The 20,115-nt window shown below is 41.6% G+C and overlaps 1 protein-coding gene across 1 annotated transcript in view; it reads left to right on the top strand.

Moving 5' to 3' along the window:
- The window catches only part of LOC308281724 (VPS10 domain-containing receptor SorCS3-like), a gene marked incomplete at its 3' end in the record, with an annotated part of 555,751 nt that overhangs the window by 306,453 nt on the left and 229,183 nt on the right, over positions 1-20,115 (top strand). Inside the window, exon 4 of the mRNA XM_080722002.1 lies at positions 12,187-12,345. Within this exon, the coding sequence (XP_080578128.1) occupies positions 12,187-12,345 (159 nt within the window). The remainder of the gene's footprint in view (positions 1-12,186; positions 12,346-20,115) is intronic.

The raw sequence follows: 20,115 nt of genomic DNA, 5'->3' as shown, positions 1-20,115 counted from the left end.
CGAAAGACGCGGACGCGACCGCGGTTTGCTATAGGGCTAATGACCACTAGTTGGGCATCTTACACAGTATAGCTTTAAGTACAAAATCGGAGTACTTTTTCCACCACTGGATGTAGGTATGTCTCTGGGCTACTCTGCTCCCTCGACACCTCCATAGGTCACTTAGATCTTCTGCTACTCTGCTCCCTCGACACCTCCATAGGTCACTTAGATCTTCTGCTACTCTGCTCCCTCGACACCTCCATAGGTCACTTAGATCTTCTGCTACTCTGCTCCCTCGACACCTCCATAGGTCACTTAGATCTTCTGACCCCAACGCTCTGCTCCCTCGACACCTCCACAGGTCACTTAGATCTTCTGCTCCCTCGACACCTCCACAGGTCACTTAGATCTTCTGACCCCAACGCTCCTGCGCCATCTGGTTATCAAACAGCACCCACACACCTCCGTGAGCAGAATGGCATTATGGTTATCCTTCCTACTCACGGGAGAGTGTTTTTTGCGGGTCTTTCAGTCCTAGTGTATCAAAAAAGCAACTGGGTTAAGCACCGTGCATTGGTCCGACCAGTTTAACATTCACCAGGTTAGCATTCACCAGCGTTAGTTTTACTGAGGTCAGGAAGGGTTAAGGTTAGGTTCCCCCTGACTTTCGGCCAGAGGCGTCAGTTCAGCAAAAGCTAAGGTATGGCAACATGACTGGTGTCTTCGCGCGCGTGCAAGACACCAGTCATGTTGCCATACCTTAGCAACAGGCATGATGAATTTGTTTTAAGAAGTACATTTTATTTTTTTACCCTGTAGCCAAGGTAAGGCAGCTGCCATTGCCATACCGGTGCCATGGCATTGGTCCGAAGGTTCATTAGTCCGAACGTCCATTAGTCCGGATTTGTTAAGAATACTATGCCTAACTTTAGGGTTAGAGTTATAACCTCAGTAACCCTAACTAAATTTGGACTAATGAACCTTCGCACTTATGGGCAGTCCCCGCCATACCTTGCCATACCCAATTGGCGCCTCTGCTTTCGGCACCTCCGCGCAGCCGATCACAAGCTTCCGCCGCCTTAACCCAGTTGCCTTTTTGATACACTCGCACTGAAAGACCTGCAAAAAAACACTCTCCCTCCCATACTCACGCCCCGAACGTTCCTCTCCTCGACTGGATTTGAATTGGAGAAAAAAAAAAAAAAAGCAGCACATTCATCAATGACAGAAATACCACCCCTCTTTCCAGAGTTTTAACCAGGATCCCGCCCTGCTAGTGATTTAGATAAATAGTTTTTCATTAGAAGCCAATAAACAGGCTCCGGAATCTCCATCACGATTTCTCATTGGCCCAGTTCCTTCCGTTCTACGCCATTCGTTATCCGTCACAAAGGAATGCCAAAGCCTCCCTTGTTTCTCCCAGTGTCTTATAGGGCCTTGTCAGATATAATTTACGTCTTTTAAGCGTTTAAGTCCGGGAACGCACCCACGTCACGTTAGATTTTAACCACTTTAACCATTATTTTATGTTTTAACTATTGAAAATAGCAGATCTACAAGCTCACAGCGCGGCACCGAGTGCCGCACTGCGAGCTTGTAGATCTGCTATTTTTGAAAAATCTTGAAAATGTGTGCACGTCTTTGAGTATCTTTGACCCATTCTAAAACCTTCCTCTGAATCAATGGATCTGAAACTCTTCTATGTCAAGGACGCTCCAACATTACAGGTATTTGGCCGCGGACCCCCATCTCAAATTATGTTGTTCCAGGGACCCCCCAGAAGCAAATATTTGATTTACAAAAGTTTGCTTTGAAAATATATATATTGAAAAATGTGCACACATTTTCACGATTTTTAAAAAATATACAAGCTCGCAGGTGCCGCGCTGTGAGCTTGTATATCTGCTATTTTTTCAATAGCTAAAGCATTCAATTATTCTAGGCCTAAATGGGTTAAACTCAAATCATAACACTATAATATTGCGGTAAGTGACAGGGCCTATTATAAGTGGGGAAATTGCTTTTTTTTTCCGCCTTGCTTTCTCTAAGGTCTCCGGGAAAGTAAAACTGTCGTAAGTCCTTGAAGAGTTTTTTACTGTTTCAGAGTGCAGTACACGTCAGTCAGGGGTAGTGTAAGGTTGGCTGGCCAAGATAATTTACCAATTGTATCATGCATTTCACATTAAAATTCACCCTTTTCTCTCGGTTCTCGTCTTTTGCATTATGAAGGTCATGCTCCCTTTTCTATATGACCCAGACCTTTGGTTTGCTGCACTTTCAGCTCATCTCCTTTTCAGGAGCTTATTCACAAAGGCTCACAATGCGCCCATTTTATACCGGGAATAGGCAGGGGTGTCACACCAAATTCTGGGCCCTGGGTACAAGGATTCACTGTTGGGCCTTGTGTGCTTTAACTATTGAAAAATAGCAGATCTACAAGCTCACAGCGCTGCACCGAGTGCCGCGCTGCGAGCTTGTAGATCTGCTATTTTTGAAAAATCGTGAAAATCTTTGAATATTTCAAATCCTTCTAAGGTTTTTTGAAAAACATAGGTTTCTATGTCAGTGGTGCCTAAACTTTTTCATGTGAAGGACCCCCAAAATGATATGTATTTGTCCTCGGACCCCCATCTGTAGTTCCAGGGACCCCCCAGAAGCAAAATTTGAGTTACAAATGTTCGCTTAAAAAATACATATATTCAAAGATTTGCACACATTTTCAAGAATTTTCAAAAATAGCAGATCTACAAGCTCGCAGCGCGGCACTCGGTGCCACGCTGTGAGCTTGTATATCTGCTATTTTTCAATAGCTAAAGTATAAAATAATGAAAGCCCCTTCACCTTGGGCCCTAGTAACTCAGTCCCACTTCCTCCCCTTGTGACGCCCCTGCCGGGAATAGGATCTATGGAATAGAAGGTATTGTCGGACCAGGGCTATCCTTCACAACTGAGTAAAAGCCAAGAGATATGCAATATGTCCTCACCAAAGGCATTAGCCTAACAATGCTGTCTGCCATCTATGACAAGGAAGACAGACAGCGTTGTCAGGCTAATGCTTACACAGAACGTATGTGATTAGCAATGACTTTTCCACAAGCAATTGCAAGGTAGTCAACGTTGCAATAACCATTTTCTCTCTGCAAATACACAAACTCGCAAGGCTTGCAGTGGCGTAAAATAACTAAGTACATTTACATAAGTAGCCTACTGTACTTTTGAGAAGTTTTTGAGAAGTAATACTTTTACTTCTACTCCACTACATCTCGAATCAAAATATTGTACTTTTACTCCACTATATTTATTTGGAAACTTTAGTTACTAGTTAGCAGATATAAATTATAATATTATAAAACATACATAAACCACTTTAGCCCTATTTTATACCGTGGCTATTCGAAAATTGCGATGCGACACGTTGTGAGCTTGTAAATCTTTGTACTTTGTACAAAGATGTACTTTTACTTTTGGTTCTTTAACCACATTTTGATGCCAAAACATTCATACTTTTACTCAAGTACATTTGAATTCTGGACTTTCACTTGTAACAGAGTATTTCTATATTGTAGTATTGATACTTTCACTTAAAGGGCCAAGGGGTACTCTCACCTAAAGAAGTCATCTTAAAATATAAGACAAGTTAATATTTTCATGATGACATTGTGGGAATGCACAATTATAAGCCAATCAAATTAATTCACTGTACTTAGACTACTTACTGTACTGGTCAGCTGTTGTTGGGGGGCGAGGGCCAGATTACACTGTGACATGAGTTTCAGACCGTTTTCAGAGAGACCACGTGACCTATCATACTATTATAATTTCGAGGCGTGTCAGCTGGACTTTAAGTAAAATATGTGAGTGCTTTTTCCACCCGGTGAAGGCTTGATAGCACTATAGCAAGGAGTGATTAAGCCTTACCTCAGCAACCACTGTGAGCCGGTGAGAATGCGAGGGGAGTGAGGTGAGTAACAATGTGGAATCAATAGACTTTGGAGGCATAACCTTTTGTGTGTTATCACTCTAATGTTGAGCTACAGATAGGCTGGAGCGTGGACCCGAGCTATAGAACCTAATATCGCCCGTATTTTTTGCAATTACTGCTGCTATCAATGGACCAGAAATCGTAGCGAGGATACCCACCATCTAATGAATCATGAAGGCTATACTGACCCGAGGTGTCAGAGTGAAAAGGCTTACCGACTGTGTCTGAAGACTCAATCACAGAGCCGTTAATCTATTTTAAAGGGGAGAACCAGCCATTGTAAATATTGAACTATGTCATTAATATACCTTTGAGTTGTTACAGTATGTGGAAATAAGAAAAAAGTCCCACCTCTTCTGTGTTGCCTAGAACATTTAATCTAAAAATAAAAAAAGATTGTGTCCATCTCCAATGGATTTTATTCTTCTTGTTTTTTTTGTGACTTTACTTTTAATTAACCTAATGATAATCTATCAGCCATTCAATCACTGAGTGAACGTTGAGTGAACTATAAATAGGCCCTACACTGTCAAATCATGAGTGGTAATCTAAAATATTTGTAACTTTTGTGTGTACAAAGTACATGTACAAATGTGCAAAGGAAGCTAAATAGACCCAGGTACATGTAGTCAGGGACATGCAGAGAATGTTAGAGAGGCAGGGGCTGACATTTCTAAAAAGGCCTTTTGGTGAAAATATCGAAAAGAGCAGACCTCCAAGCTCACAACGCGTCGCACTGCGACACGTTTCGAGCTTGGAGGTCGGCTATTTTAGTTGCTTGATATCACACTGAACTAAGCATAATCAAGTGAATACTGGAGATGTGGCGTAACAGCATGGATTTCCAAACAGAGAGGGCAATTCTTTCAACATAAGATGCTGCATTCAAGTTCAGGAGAGTTTGGACAAGACAATTCCCTTGAATACAGCCTTCAGGTATGGCATGGAAAGAGGGGCATTTGCATTTCTTTCACCATAGTAAAAACTGCATTCATGATCTGGAGAGGGCACGTTTTACATACGATACGGATAAAGGGGCGGGGACTCAAGTGCCCTTTGATGTCTACAGTATGTGTGGACATGCCCACATGTAGTAGACTATTGGAGTAACAAAATGGATAGAAGAACACTAAGTTCTTTACTGTGACAGCCATCAGAACGGCCCCTGCGCATGTGCGGCAGATTCATGAAGGGTGTCATTTTAAAAAGCTGCGAAATGTCACCGCCATCATTCAAATCTATAACGTGCTGCTTTAAAAGGTCACCGTTTCAGCTTCTCCCTCGGACTGATTAAGTGAAACACATCTGAGTAACTCTGCATGATGTTTCTCAGCGTGTCCGCGGTGGACACATATTGATTCCCGCATTGCGTGTCAACCGGTCGATCATAACAGCGAGGCACCGCCGTGTTATTACTGGCCTGCCTGTTGTGACATGTGCTGTGGTTTTCTTACTTCTGTGCAGGAGTTCATGTTCATCCGCCCAGGCAAATTTCACATTTAAATAATGAGATGGAAGATAAGGTCAGGTGTGTGTACTAGTAAGGGGATATCTTAAAAAAAAAAGTCCTGGAATTAATTCCTTACCAAAAACTTTCTTCACCAATGTGTTTGTAAAGGTCACTAGTAACACGTCTCACAAAGACTGACATTTAGTTTCCCTAGGAGAATCATAAACATGCTTTAAGTAGCATGTGAGGGGTCAAACTAGGGTTTTTTCATGATTCTGAATCCATTGCAAGCATTTGTTTTGCACAAAAAACATTCCTTGGGGTAACGGCGGCTTCCACAAAACTGTGAAAAGTCACTGAACCATGGTTTTGTCAGGCCAAAACAAATGCTTACAAGTGGATTCAGAATCATGAAAACCCCCTAGTTTGACCCCTCACATGCTTCTTAAAGCATGTTTATTTTGGTGTGTTTTTTCCTGTATAGTTAAGTACAATGGGACCCCAACTTTCAGCAGCTGTCAAGTATTCCTCTAGGGAAACTGCATTTCAGTCTTTGTGAGATGTGTTACTAGAGACCTTTACAAACACATTGGTGAAGAACTTTTTTGGTAAGGAATTTATTCCAGGATTTGACACATAATTATGTGTCAACTTTGACGTCTGAGACTCCGCTCCCAGTTCCAGCCAGACGCGGTAGCCTCCAAGCCCCGTCTTTGAGCCGCGTCTCGGAATTCAGAGCCGCGATTGAAACCGATAATCGCGTCTGGAGCTGCGGTGTGTCTCACAGAGCAGTGATGATCGCGTCTGTAAACGCGGTAAGTCTACCAGGGCCGCAGTTTCGCGTCTAGAAGACGCAAAGCTGCGTCCAGAGACGCAAAGCTGCGTCCTGACCGCTATTTATGCACTGACGCGTATACAGACGGGTATGAGGTCGCGTCACATGACGCGGACGCAGCTGTCCACGGCTGTCTCTCTGCCATACCCAATTGACGCCTCTGGGTACTTGGAAGTCATGTTTTATTTTTTACTGATGACAATGGTACAATATCTCACTATTAATTGATACAAATGTAAAATATGAAAACATTTTTTGTTCAGGATAATTACGTTTTACTCTTTACTTTTTTAACCTTGAATAGGGCTCAGGGAAGATAAGGCTGATCCAGATTTCTTTTGCCGTGGTGATGTCATGATGATTCAGCCTATTCAGGGCTTCAGAAGCAAAATAATGAAACTTTTTAAAATAAATCTTTGAGGTAAGAAATCACAATGCTGCTTAGCACTCCAAGTCAATGCCATGTTCCTCCAAATGAATTGAATAACGATTCAATGAAGACATTCATGCAATGAATGTGTAGGCTGGTTGGTGAGTCACAGTTTAACCCATTCAGAACGGGTACACAGTATTGTGTATTATTATTTTATGCTTTAACTATTGAAAAATAGCAGATATACAAGCTCACATCGCGGCACCGAGTGCCGCGCTGCGAGCTTGTAGATCTGCTATTTTTGACCAGATTCTATAAGTGTCTTCTAAGATTTTTTGAAAAACCTATGTTTCTATGTCAGCAATCTGGCCAGTCATCGTCAAAGAAAAGGTCCTTTTCACTTGGAGCTCAGTTAGTCTGTTCTTGAGAGACTACTATGTCAGTGATTCTCAAACCTTTTCATTTGAAGGATCCCCAAAATTATATGTATTTGGCCACGGACCCCCATCTCAAAATATTTAGTTCCAGGGACCCCCCCCCCCGAAGCAAAATTTGAGTTACAGACGTTCGCTTTAAAAATACATATATTCAAAGATTTGCACACATTTTCACGACTTTTTCAAAAATAGCAGATCTACAAGCTCGCAGCTTGTATATCTGCTATTTTTCAACAGTTAAAGCATTCAATAATCCTAGGCCTAAATGGGTAAGCCAGCGTGTCCCAGTACAGCAGGCAGTTACAGCCGATAACCAGCTCCTTTTGAAATGACAACTCCCACCCCTCTGCACAGTGAATTTCAGCTTCTTCTTCCTGGACAGAGTTTATGGTCCCAAAGGGCAGGGGCGTCACAAGGGGGGAGGAAAGTGGGACTGAGTTAGGGCCCAAGGTGGAGGGGCCTTAATTATTTTATACTTTAGCTATTGAAAAATAGCAGATATACAAGCTCACAGCGCGGCACCGAGTGCCGCACTGCGAGCTTGTAGATCTGCTATTTTTGAAAAGTCGTGAATGTGAGCAAATCTTTGAATATATGTATTTTTTAACAAAAAAATTGCTTCTGGGGAGTCCCTGGAATATTGAGATGGGGGTCCGTGGCCAAATACATATCATTTTGGGGGTCCTTCATGTGAAAAAGTTTAAGCCCCACTGACATAGAAACACTATACGTTTTTCGAAAAACCTTAGCAGGATTTGAAATATTCAAAGACTTGCACAAATGTTCACGATTTTTCAAAAATAACAGATCTACACGCTCGTATATAAGCTACGAGCTTGTATATCTGCTATTTTTCAATAGTTAAAGCACAAAATAATGCGTAATAATGCGTTCCCAGTCTAAATGGGTTAAACCCCCCTCCCCATGAAGAACATTCATGTGGGGCCCGCAGTGAATCCTTGTACCCAGGGCCCAGAAGGTGTAGAACAAAGCGTAGAACAAAGCATGTAGTACAAAGCGGAAAGAAAATAGTTTTGCTCCAGCAGCCATCACGCAGATGAACAAGATTCTCTGTAACAACATTGCACAGCTATAGAAGCAATGTTTGTTTGTTTGTTTATTCAATTTCTTTCTCATTTTAACCACGTGAACTCTTGTGTCCCTAAGCTTGGCATACAGTCATAATAGGCATTCTGTGAAACTAGGCAAACGTTCGCCCCAAAATAGCTGTCACAATATGCTGCGTTGTGTTGCGCTGCAAGCTTGTAGACCAGCTCATTTCAGTGACGAGATTTAGTTGCGACCATCAGGTCGCAGTTACTATCAAAACCTCCACCGGCTGTCTGTCTGTCTGTCTGTCTGTCTGTCAGTCAGTCTGTCCGTCACACGTCACATCACACTTTTGACCTACTCATAATCTCTGCCACCGTTGCCCCGATCCATGCCAAACTTTGCACACAGACTCCTTGGCTGCCAAACCACACCCCTCATTTCTCACATGGCCCTCTTCTAGCGCCACCATGTGTGAACACTGCTCCTACAGATTTTGGCCTAAATTCACACAAAGCCTTACACAGTCACTGGGCCTCATTCATCAAGCACTTAAGATCAAAATAAGATCATATTTTGATCTTACCGGCATTTAGGACGATTCTCAAGTTCGGGGTAAAATTCATCAATGTGTTTTGGTCTTGGATTTGTGCTGGAAATACGATGGAAAATACACCACCTCCGACCATGGTGTAAATCTTTGCATATATTAAGATGCTTTTTTCGGTTGGGAAATAAGCCATCAGCCCACGGTGCATATTTAGAATGCTTTTTTCTTCATGCAAAATCAATTTTAAATTGTGCCAAACATCAAATAAAATAGTTATTAGTCCATTCTGCCCAACATGTGCCAACACATGTATTTAAAAAATTTAAGAATATGTCAATTGTCAAACAATTACATATTCAGTTGTGGATTAGCTGTCACTGAGTTTGTAACCAAATGGACCCGCCGATGGGGGACCACTCATGCACCGCATGATGACTGCCCGCACTCGTCCATTTGGTTTCATTTTAAAGAGTTAAGGATCTATAAAGGCCCAAGGGTCTGTTTGGTTTCCAAATCTCCTTCATTTAGCAGGAGACTAGAACACTTGTAAACCCCAGCACAGCACTGTGGTCCCTGGACCACTGGTTGAGACCCACTGCACTACCTAGGCCTACTGTATTTGCCACTAGCCTATATTCTTACCTCTGATGAAGAATAGCAGAGTTTCACTTTGTGGATATTTCCACATCATTTTTAGTGTAGCCTATTATTCCGTGATGGATTGAACCTTGTAAACCACTTTATTCTATTATAGTCGACATTACCTTCAGCATCCATTTTGCAATCTGCGGGATCAGAACAGTTTTAATTCATATCCTATGTTGTCAATGTGACACCGATATGTTTTTCTCTCCTTTTTTTCCTCTGTTTTTTTACGTGACAAGTTGAAGTTTTTATATGCAGCAAGTCCAAGTTCAAGTTCCGTCTGCCGGCGAGAAGATGGGGGGCGTCACGACCCTCCACTGATTAGGCTTTAATTTATAATAGACTAGGCTACTGTTGGCCTATTGATTACATCAACACATAACGCTACACACAAAAGCAAAATAACTCTTACCTTCGGTCTGATAAGGATACTGGTGGCTTTACAGGACAGTGTTGAAATATTAATTCAAAAAAATAATTTCCCCTCAGTATAATATAAATAAATAATAAAGCTCGCGACCTGGTCTGGTCCATATCGGAAAGCAGCGTGTGTCACAGCTCATACTGTATATTCCTTTTTTTCTCTCTCTCTCTCTCTCTTTTTTTTTTTTTTTTTGACAAGACACAATTAAGTTTAACAGCATAACCAAGTTTAAGTTGTGATTAATTTCTAGTAGCCTATGGTGTGAATGGGTTCCCAGAGCAGAAAGTGCTTAGTCATGCTCTCTCTACCATGGTCCAGCCATAAGTACTATGGAAGCTGCTCTCTCGTTTTTACCCTTGTTTTTGCACTTACATTTACGTCCAAATTCATCATGACATACACCTGTGGATAAGCACAAAATGGGATATACACACTGCTTGATGAATTTGACTGACGTTTGGACTTACTGAAATTTAAGATGAAATTTAAGGAAAAAAATACACCCTATTTACGACCAGATTGATGAATGAGGCCCAGTATCTCTAAAGTCATATCATCGACATGGATCTGTACCATTTCCCATATTCCCTCCTGATTGGCTACCATTGCCTGCTAAAGTATGTGTATGCGACGTGACAGTGACTTATCTCCCGATTAGGGAGTCTTACTGGTGTAGAGGGGAAAAAGGAGAGGGCCAAGCACATACTCGATTGGGGACCCTGGTCAATGAAATACTGTAAGTGGTAATGACCTGAATATTTGAGCACTTGGAACCCTTTAACAAGTGTCTGTTGTCACTGTTGTTTGTATAATCTGTCAAGATGGATGCTCTGTCTACTGCAAACCAAATCTACCTCTATAGGTACTACAGTGCAACTGAAGTGACCTGACATTGAAGATGATATTGGAATGGCATTACATCAAAGTTTATTGCATACTATTTATCAGCATTATTTTTGTCTTTAGTCATCCGTGATGTCTGAGTTAAAAGTTCCACGAATACACTAAAAGTGACAAGTGTGACAGAGAGCCAGGCATTACATTCTTTATTGAATTTGAGAGCTCTTCACTCTAAGTAGGGCATTATTTATCCTATGACTTCCACACCGTGAGGCGTTGTGTGTTTGTAGATCTGCTGTTTTCACTACTTTTGTGCAACGGCCTTGTATGATGACGCAGGGCTTTACTTTGGGAAAGAACGTACATATTTTAAACTTGGAGATACGAGGTTTATGACGATATGCATACAGTACATACATCTATCATCCATGAAAGGATATACCGTACCGTATATTTTCAGACTATTCAGACAGTGGATATGATGATGTGAGGCTGGGTACCGTGTCAGCCAGCTACACAAATAAAAATGAATATTTACAGCCAATCTACAGTGAACATAACAAGGAATGTACGATCTATTGGCAGTAAAACGTTTACAGCAGTCAACCGAGGCAGCCCTCTAATTATGATACTATAGTGTATTAGTCTAGTACATGAGCAAAAGTGCCAGGCTACAAGCCTCGATCCTCCCACGCAGCCACCCGGGCTGTGCCTATAGGTACGCCTTGTCTAATATAGTGTTCTTTGTGCCTCTCTTGGTTAAGTAGTCTCCCCGTGTCTGCGAGGAGTAAGAGGAACAGTCACGAAATGAAGTTGCAAATGTACTGAACTTCTCAGCCAAGTGGAAGTTTGGTTTCTGCTGACACCGCCGCTGCTCTCCTAATATCTCTTTTCTGTCTCCTCTCTTCTCCTATCGTTCCTCCATTCCGCTCACCCTAAGTCCTATATTCCTTCCAAAATGCTTCACAACTATGGATGCTTTTAACTTAAGCTGTCAAAGACAATACGCTTATAAATTATATACATGCACACTGTATACTGTACATGCTTAACAGGGACGTGCAGAGAATGTTATAGAGGCAGGGGCTGACATTTCTAAAGGGGCTTTTGGTGAAAATATTGAAAATAGCGGACCTCCAAGCTCACAACACGTCACGCTGTGACGCGTCACGCTGTGACGCGTTGTGAGCTTGGAGGTCGGCTTTTTTCGCTACTTGATACCACACTAAACTACGGTAAGCATAAAAAAGGCAATACTGAAGACGTATGGATTTAGGAAGATTTCTACACAGTGAGGGCAATTCTTTCAACATAAGATGATGCATTTAGCTTCGGGAGAGTTTGGACAAGGCAATTCTCTTGAATGCTGCCTTCAGGTAAGGCATGGAAAGAGGGCATTTGCATTTCTTTCACCATAGTCAAAACTGCATTCATGGTCTGGAAAGGGCACGTTTTTTACGGACGGATAAAAGGGCAGGGGCTCAAGCCCCCTTTGATGTATATGTGTGCACGTGCCTGCTTGACACAAATGCAATTGGTCCTTTTGTCTTTTCCTCAGGCATCTCATTCCGTCTCTCTCTCTCTCTCTGTCTTTTCTGTCCTTATCTGTTTCTCACAGATTATGGTGCTGACGGACCCTGAGTTTGAGAGCAGCGTGCTCATCAGCTCTGATGAGGGGGCCAGCTACCAGAAGTACCGCCTCAGCTTCTACATCCTGAGCCTGATGTTTCATCCCTCGCAGGAGGACTGGGCCTTAGCCTACAGCCACGACCAGAAGGTGAGACATTCTGCACGCTGTTGATCTCATCGACTGGAAATATAGTTTTAAAAGCATGGTGTAGGCCCTTTAACGAGGATACATCATGGTATGATGCCTATAAGGCTGTTGAGAGTGAATGCTCTCCCGGTGACAACACCTTTTGACCGGGATCAACATTGATTAAATGAGAAATGCTCGCCGCTCGGCCTCGAAGCTATAAATTATCGGAGGCCTTTAAGACCCTTACTTAGAATCAGCATTCCCTCATCAGCGTTTTATTGTCAACAGTGCCCGTGCATATAGTGGCTGTAGCGGCATTGACTATGCATTTATCTTACAGTCCAGCACCATATTTATCTAACTGGACGTAATTACCCTAACCTTTACTAGGCTGTATGACACCATATTCATATGCTGTTCACACACTGGGAGGGAATGAATCAGGGGGTCGAGCGGCAGCTTTGGGATCAGAAGTTGATTAATTGAGCAAGACACTTAACCCCTAGCTCAAGGGTCTTCAACAGGGAGTCCGGGACACCTAGGGGGTCCTCAGAGTTACTACAGGTGGGCCGCCACATCTTTGTGTGATGGCCCACCTTTTGTCTGGACTTTGGGCTATAGGCAGCTTGAAAAGTGGGCGGGAGTACTTGCCTTGACAGACAGACTCCTCTAACCAATCAGCGTAGCAAAACACCTCTCAGCCAGTCGGAAGAATGGCAAACAAGCACGTCTTTTCGTCCGATGAACTCCGCTAGCGCATACTCCTGTTCCTTTTTTGTTGTAATTGATTCCAACTCTGAAATAACTTCAATTGTTGCTTGTTTTAATTTTTTTAGCGTTGTGCAATTGTTGCATCGAGGGCAGCCATTGTTGTATATGATTATTTTGGGGGTTGCGGCCTGAAAAGGTTGAGAACCACTGCCGTAGATAGTCGTGTGTTGCTACTTTTGTGTGACACTACTTTACGACAAAGTAGGGCATTAATTTACGGAAAATTTGAACGAGATACAAGGTTTCTGCCCGACAGCAATGATATACGGTGCGCGCACCATTTTATACCATCATGGACAAAGATCTGACCGCCAAAATGACCTCCGTGCATTGGGAGACACCTGGCCTGTAGGGTGGTCAAGATGATTGACGCGTCGGAGCACCTCGGAGTCTGCGTTGGACTCACACAAAACTAACCAAACGCCGTTTGAAAATCAAGATCAATATCCGCTTGATCCAGAAACAAGAAACCGGTCCCCGGTGGTGGCTTCATTTCACCCTTCACATTTTTCAGGTGTGGATGTGGGAATAGGGTATATATATGCAGGTAATTCTTTACACCGCAAAATGGGTCAATGCATTAAATGCATTCATTTTGTACCTGGAGTTATGATTATAGAGGATCCTGCTCTAAGCGTCCCTAGTCCCAATAACCATCCCTATTCTGGGGCATTGGGGCAACAGCAAAAATAGCCAATCTACAAGCTCACAGCGTGTCGCATTGCGGCACGTTGTGAGCTTGTAGATTGGCTACTTTCAGAGGGAAACACCTTGGACCTTGTAGGCTATTATAGACCAGGGATCTTCAACGTTTTCAGGCCAAGGACCCCTTAGTTGAGAGAGAGATGAAGCAGGGACCCCCACAACCTTTTCATAGATTCCATATAGTTTCATTGTTTGACAGCACAATCATCAGTGTATTTTGGATTCATGTCAATTTGTGTTTTCAGATGTTTAACCACTTGAACCGTCAATACCCATTTAGGCCTGACCAGTTTTCTGAAAAACAATATTATTCAAAAATTAGCCTACAAAAACAAATGTTGCTACATACTGTACATACTGTAATACACTAAAATGTGTTCCCGGCCAATAAACTTGACCTTTCAATCTGTACTTAGTCTACTCTTTGTCCCCTCTAAACCAAACCTCTTTGCCGAAAATAGCCGATCTACAAGCTAACAACGCCTTGTGCTGCGTGAGCTTGTAGATCTGCTATTTTGTGTGGTTAATATAAAAAAGGAGAAAAAAAAGATCTATCACTCAAAGATTTGGAGGACCCCCTGTAGTAACTCTGGGGACCCCCTAGGGGTCCCGGACCCCCTGTTGAAGACCCCTGCTATAGACCAATGAGGGACTCCAGTTTATCAAGTAAACAAATATACGGTACTTTGATATGAAAAGCCTTTTAAATCACAAAACTAGCTTTCACTGGGAGCATCACATTATTTTAAATTAAAATGGATTATTACATTAAAGCCCTCTGGTGTTGTTTTGGAGCGCTGAAGATACTACCAGGTTAGAAGAGCAAGCTTGTAGGTCACAGGAGGATGTTCAGTTCAAATCCCAGAACAGTCTGGATGGAGAGAAATTTACACAACTGAACCTGGAGTGTTAATTCACCCTTATTGGTCAGTTTTTTATAGCCTGGCTAACACAAACTCTGGACTTCGGCCAAGGTCTGGGAAGGCTCCTTTGATCTTATCGGCATATTACATAGATAATTAGGGGCCTGTGCCGACGGGGTTCCTACGCTGGTTGAATATCAAATCTAATGAATCACGATCTACGTATCGCAGCATAAAACAATAGTGTCACTTTGTTCTGTTACCAACTCATTAGTGACTAATTTACTTAATTGCACGGCCGTGTCATACAGCCAGAATAGCATATTTTCAAGGTGTGTGTGTGTGTGTGTGTGTGTGTGTGTGTGTGTGTGTGTGTGTGTGTGTGTGTGTGTGTGTGTGTGTGTGTGTGTGTGTGTGTGTGTGTGTGTGTGTGTGTGTGTGTGTGTGTGCGCGTGTGTGTGTGTGTATGTGTGTGTATGCAGGGCCGACTGGGAGAAATGCGGGGCCCTGAGCGAAGTCCGTCCGTCCACCGCCCACAGGCTCTGTCTCCGTCCTGCAGATTGCGGAATTTGCGGTGTTTGTGTGAAGATTTAATATGAAAACAAAACTAAATCAATTAACCAAGCCTAGTGCGCCGTAGTGCGGGGCCCTTGCATGTGCGGGGCCCTGTGCGACCGCACCGTTCGCTCTACCCTAGAATCGGCCCTGTGTGTATGCGTGCATGCATGTGTACACTCTGAGAAATGATTCTGCGGCCGAGTATATGGCACTATTAGAAAAAGTTATATTTACTCAATAAAATCACTGAATATCATGTATGTGATTGTTTGAGTAGGTCACACCAAACGAAATGAGTAAAAATCCAACTGTTCGTTTTGAGTTAGATGTACATATATTATTTGAGTTAATTTCGTGAGAATAAATTAGTATTTGACCAACTGATTTTATTCATGAATTATACTCAATTTGTTTTGGTAATTTTCCTTCATAATATTTGAGTATGGAGTACTTATATGGATCAATTTAAAAAGACCCTTAATTATTATTCATTCCAACTAAATAATCTTTCATCTCTCACAACAACCTAAACAATTGAGTAGATATGACTAAGATTCAAAATTGTACACAAGGGTTCATGGGAAAAAAAGGGTTCATGGGAAGATTCTTCTGGAACATTCTGTCAACAAACAGCAGCAGCAGCAGCAGCAACACACATCTTTTTCAACAAGAGACCTGGAGAGTGTTTGCAAATATTGGTAAGTAGATTTACTGTATCTTTGTGCATATAGGCTACACAAACGTATTGGGTATAACTTGTGTTCTTTACAAAGGTTTGCAGCTAGTTAAGGTCACAGTGAGGGTAATGTGCAAGCCCTCTAGTCATGACTTTTTGCATTTATTACAAGCTATGCACAGCTGCATACAATGGTGTGTACAATGAAGATAAAATGCACAGGTAGGCCTACATATTATCTACATGTATCTATTATGGTGTTCAATGAGGATTACATTGTGTAAAAGACTTGGAAAAAGTATGAAGTAAATAAGCAACATGATTATACGGTATTCCTTGATTTTGGTTTGGCCAAGTAATTATTGGAATCATAAATTGACTAAGCCTCACATGGTGTCAGTTATTTGAATTATTATCTTTTTTTTTCTTCAGAAATGCTCAAATGACCAATTTACAAGCTCAAGATTGTGAGCTGTAGATCAGCTATATCCACTATTTTTTGAAGCATACAATTATTATTATTAACTATATCCCTGTAAAATTGGGTTGCAGATATTAAGCATTAGATGACATGATGTTGTCAGCCAGCAGACATCAAGGATAGTTGGCCTGCCTTGTTAGATGTTTACAGAAATGGTTACAGGAATTAGACCTGAATGTGACAGACATCTTGTCATTGTAGTTAACCACTTGTATACCCTAGCATCCCTATCCTGGGGGAAAATACCAGATCTATAATCTCACGTCTTCTTTTTTACTCTCTTCCCCTCATCTCTGTCTTCCAGGTTAGTGCAAAGTTCAGGATGATCACCACACTGAATCTTGAGCCAAAATGTATGGCAATGTTGGACTTCTATACCCCCAAACTACTGTCCATGTTCCAGTCCAAGAAGGGCAGTTTGGGCACAAATGAGTATTCTACTTCAGGTATGAAACTTTCATTTACTCTAACTGCTTTAATTATATTTCACCTGGCTTATGACAATAATTACTACATTAATTTATGCTAAACTCATCTTTATCCCCTGCAACTCTCTCTCCTGATTATTCATTTCTAAATGTATGTCTTAATAGCTACTAAGGACAGTCTCCCAGCTTCCGTTGCTAAAACTGGGTTGTGGAAACAATTGTATTGCCAAAGTTTATGTTAGTTTATGAAAGTGCAGTCATACTTTTTCTTTATTGTTCAAATAATTATGTTTCTATTCTGCAGAGAGGAATCCCCAATCAACGAACACGAGAGGTCATCATCCGATGTCTCGTCGACCATCTGGAAGAAGAGAGTGTCAAGATCAAGGACTTTCAAGTTAGTAAAATATTTTTTTTGACGTTTTAATGTGATCGTGGATGAGACCATCACATGCAAAGGAACAGCATAGTGATGTCCAGAGAAGGTTGTGACATTGGCTGAATGGCTGTTGCATCCGTTGCATGTCTGGTCCAACTTATTCAAGATTATGCCCAGGGCTGCATGTGTGGAGACAGCTAGGATTGCTCAATGTGTGTCTGTGTGTCTTGTAACATTTAGCCTGAAAGTGAGCTCTAAACAATTATCTTCACAATGTGTGCAGGAAGGAAGCTGCTGGTGCACCTGTCAGAGTAGAAGAGAAGTTGACAGAGGAGGTGATGATGAAGAAGATGAAGATACCTGCTGCAGAACCAAGAGGACTCAATGAATGAACCTACCGATGTAGGTATTGTGATTAAGGGCATCACTGCCCTCAACAATCTTGGGGATCTGCTGCTATCTGTTGGGACTGTTCTATGCCTTTAATCTGAGATACCCCAAGAACCTCAGATATGGTCTTGAGATGTTCCAAAAAGTACTAGTTGAGTTGGATCCCGGACACCTTTCAGCCAAAGTTCAGAGACTGAAAAAATGTCTGCTTGCCGATACTGTTCAGCAAGATGCTCTCAGAACGTGGGTATAACCAACTGAAAGTGGATTTATTGTCAAAACAGCATTTTTTGCAATGGTATTTGTTGCTGATAGTAATTAGTTCATGTAAAGTGTTTGTTTCTGGTGCATTCGAGTCATAATGCAAACAGGTCAGTTTAGCATACAGACATTACACGTGTGCATAGTCAATATGTTTAAATGTTGAGCTACTGTAAATGCTTATTTATTATTTCATATTCCAAGTTGTGATTTCCTTTCATGCCAAATGGCCTCTGACTGTCTTCTTTAATGTATTTTGTGGTTATGACTTACTGTTTATTTGATGGGCTCATTGTTCTTATGGTGCATAATGTTTGACAGACTGCTTACTTACAGTATGCACAGTTCAATTAGAGGTACTTATATACAGTAATGTGAACACACACTGCTCTTTAGTAAACTTTAAAATTTTTAAAAGTGTCAGGGATACCCCTTTCCTGATCATTATCTTTAAACATATTGTGTTTGCAGGCATTGTTGCATGTCATTTACATACTAAAGTATGTTGAATGTTCATACTTGATGTGGTGTTACAATGGTCAAAATTAGTTGATTAAAAACATAATTATCTGCATAATTATTTCATGTGTATTCATTTGACATCATGTACTCCTGGAGTAAAAGGTAAAGTAAATGAAAGGGGTAAAATGGTACTATATGAATTAAATCAATAAAAGTAAATGAATAGAGTAAATGTGACATATTTGTTTTGTTAAATCATACTCTAATATTCAATTAGATCTACTTAATATTTCAATGTATTTACTTGTAGTCTTTTGTGGCATTGACTGAATCATTTAATTAAATCTACTCAATTTCTTTAGGTCATTGTACTCAATTTTAGTTGTTAATAAGTACGTAAAAGTTTTGGTTACTTTTACTCAAATTAATTGAGTTTCATTTACCTGATTTCATATCAGTAATATTTACTCAATATTTTTGAGTGTAAAAATGTTTCACCAATAAAATTGAGTAGAGCCTAGTTTTTGTTCTAAGAGTGTAGTGCCCCAGACAAGACTCGGCCGACACAGCAACACTGCCAGTTGGGCTCAGCTCTATTGGCACAGTAGGTTGTGCGTCGGTTTGCTGAGTGGGAGACTGGTGTTCGATCCCAGCTCGGCACAAATCTACATTTGGCGTAGTCGGTAGAACATGGAGGAGGTTCTCGCGTGAGGGACATGAAAATACTGTATGTGCCTCATTGAGCATAGTAGTTCGAAGCACAAGGACGCGCTCCCAAAAGAACTGAGGGGGCACATGTAGACAAGACCTGGCCGCAACAACTCCAGTCAGGTTCAGCTCTGTTGTAGGTTGTGCATTGGTTTGCAGAGTGGGAGACTGGGATTCGATCCCAGCTCGGTTAGAATCACTACACAAGCATGCTTGTGTGTGTTTATTGTTCATTAACCATGATTGTCTGGGGGAAAGTAGTTGTCTCAGAGCCTATTCATCTTATTCCCGGCTCCTGTTCATATCCTGAAAGAGGCTGAAAAACATCATTTGGATTCCTGTGTCCTGGCATTAAAATGTCAGTAGATGGCATTCTGGGCTCTGAATGAACCTGTGTTGCCATGTCTGCTTATACTAAGCAATTTGTGTCTTTTAAAAAAATAGTGTAGTTGCTTATTAGGCTGCCTTACTTTCTAATATTTTTTAAACCAGTGGTTCACAAATCCTTTCACATCAAGGAACCCTGATTGACATATTTGTTCACAGTCGCAGACCCCCACCTGAAAATATGTGGTGCCAGTCCTTACTTGGGAGGAAGTGAAAAGAGGAAGGAAGTGAAAAGATGTTTTTGAAGCAGCACACAGAGAAAAACTCTCTAGCGCCCTCTGTAAAAGGCAATGGCAGCCTCCCTAGAGAGGGCCAGGAATAAGGTGAATACTGATCCGAGGAATGAGTAGGCACCATTCTGCACTTTGCCAACCCTCAATATTTTGAATGATGCACATTGGCACCATAAGACTAAAGTGCAGCATGATTAATTCGTCTTCCATCCATCCCATGCTACTGTGTGTACAATAAGTGTCACCCACCCTCTCTCTCCACAACTACTCCCCTCAACTGTGAGCTCTTAGTCAACCTAATTACCGTGATAGAAGATTACATTGATGGTTTGTTTGGCACTTCTCTCCCTAACTCAACATAATGTCTACAGTTTAGTTACTGTAGCAGAAATAAGCTCTTAATATGCTCCTTTACAACTAGCTGCTGGTGGAGCTATACAGAACACACTGTAGCTTTCTACAGACGCCAAGGGCAAGCCAAGACCA

The sequence above is a fragment of the Nannobrachium achirus genome (genome assembly GCF_963921795.1).
Source record: "Nannobrachium achirus genome assembly, chromosome: 3".
Classification (NCBI taxonomy): Eukaryota; Metazoa; Chordata; class Actinopteri; order Myctophiformes; family Myctophidae; genus Nannobrachium; species Nannobrachium achirus.
The sequence above is the reverse complement of the archived record's forward strand: the minus strand, read 5'-3'. Positions and strand labels throughout refer to the sequence as shown.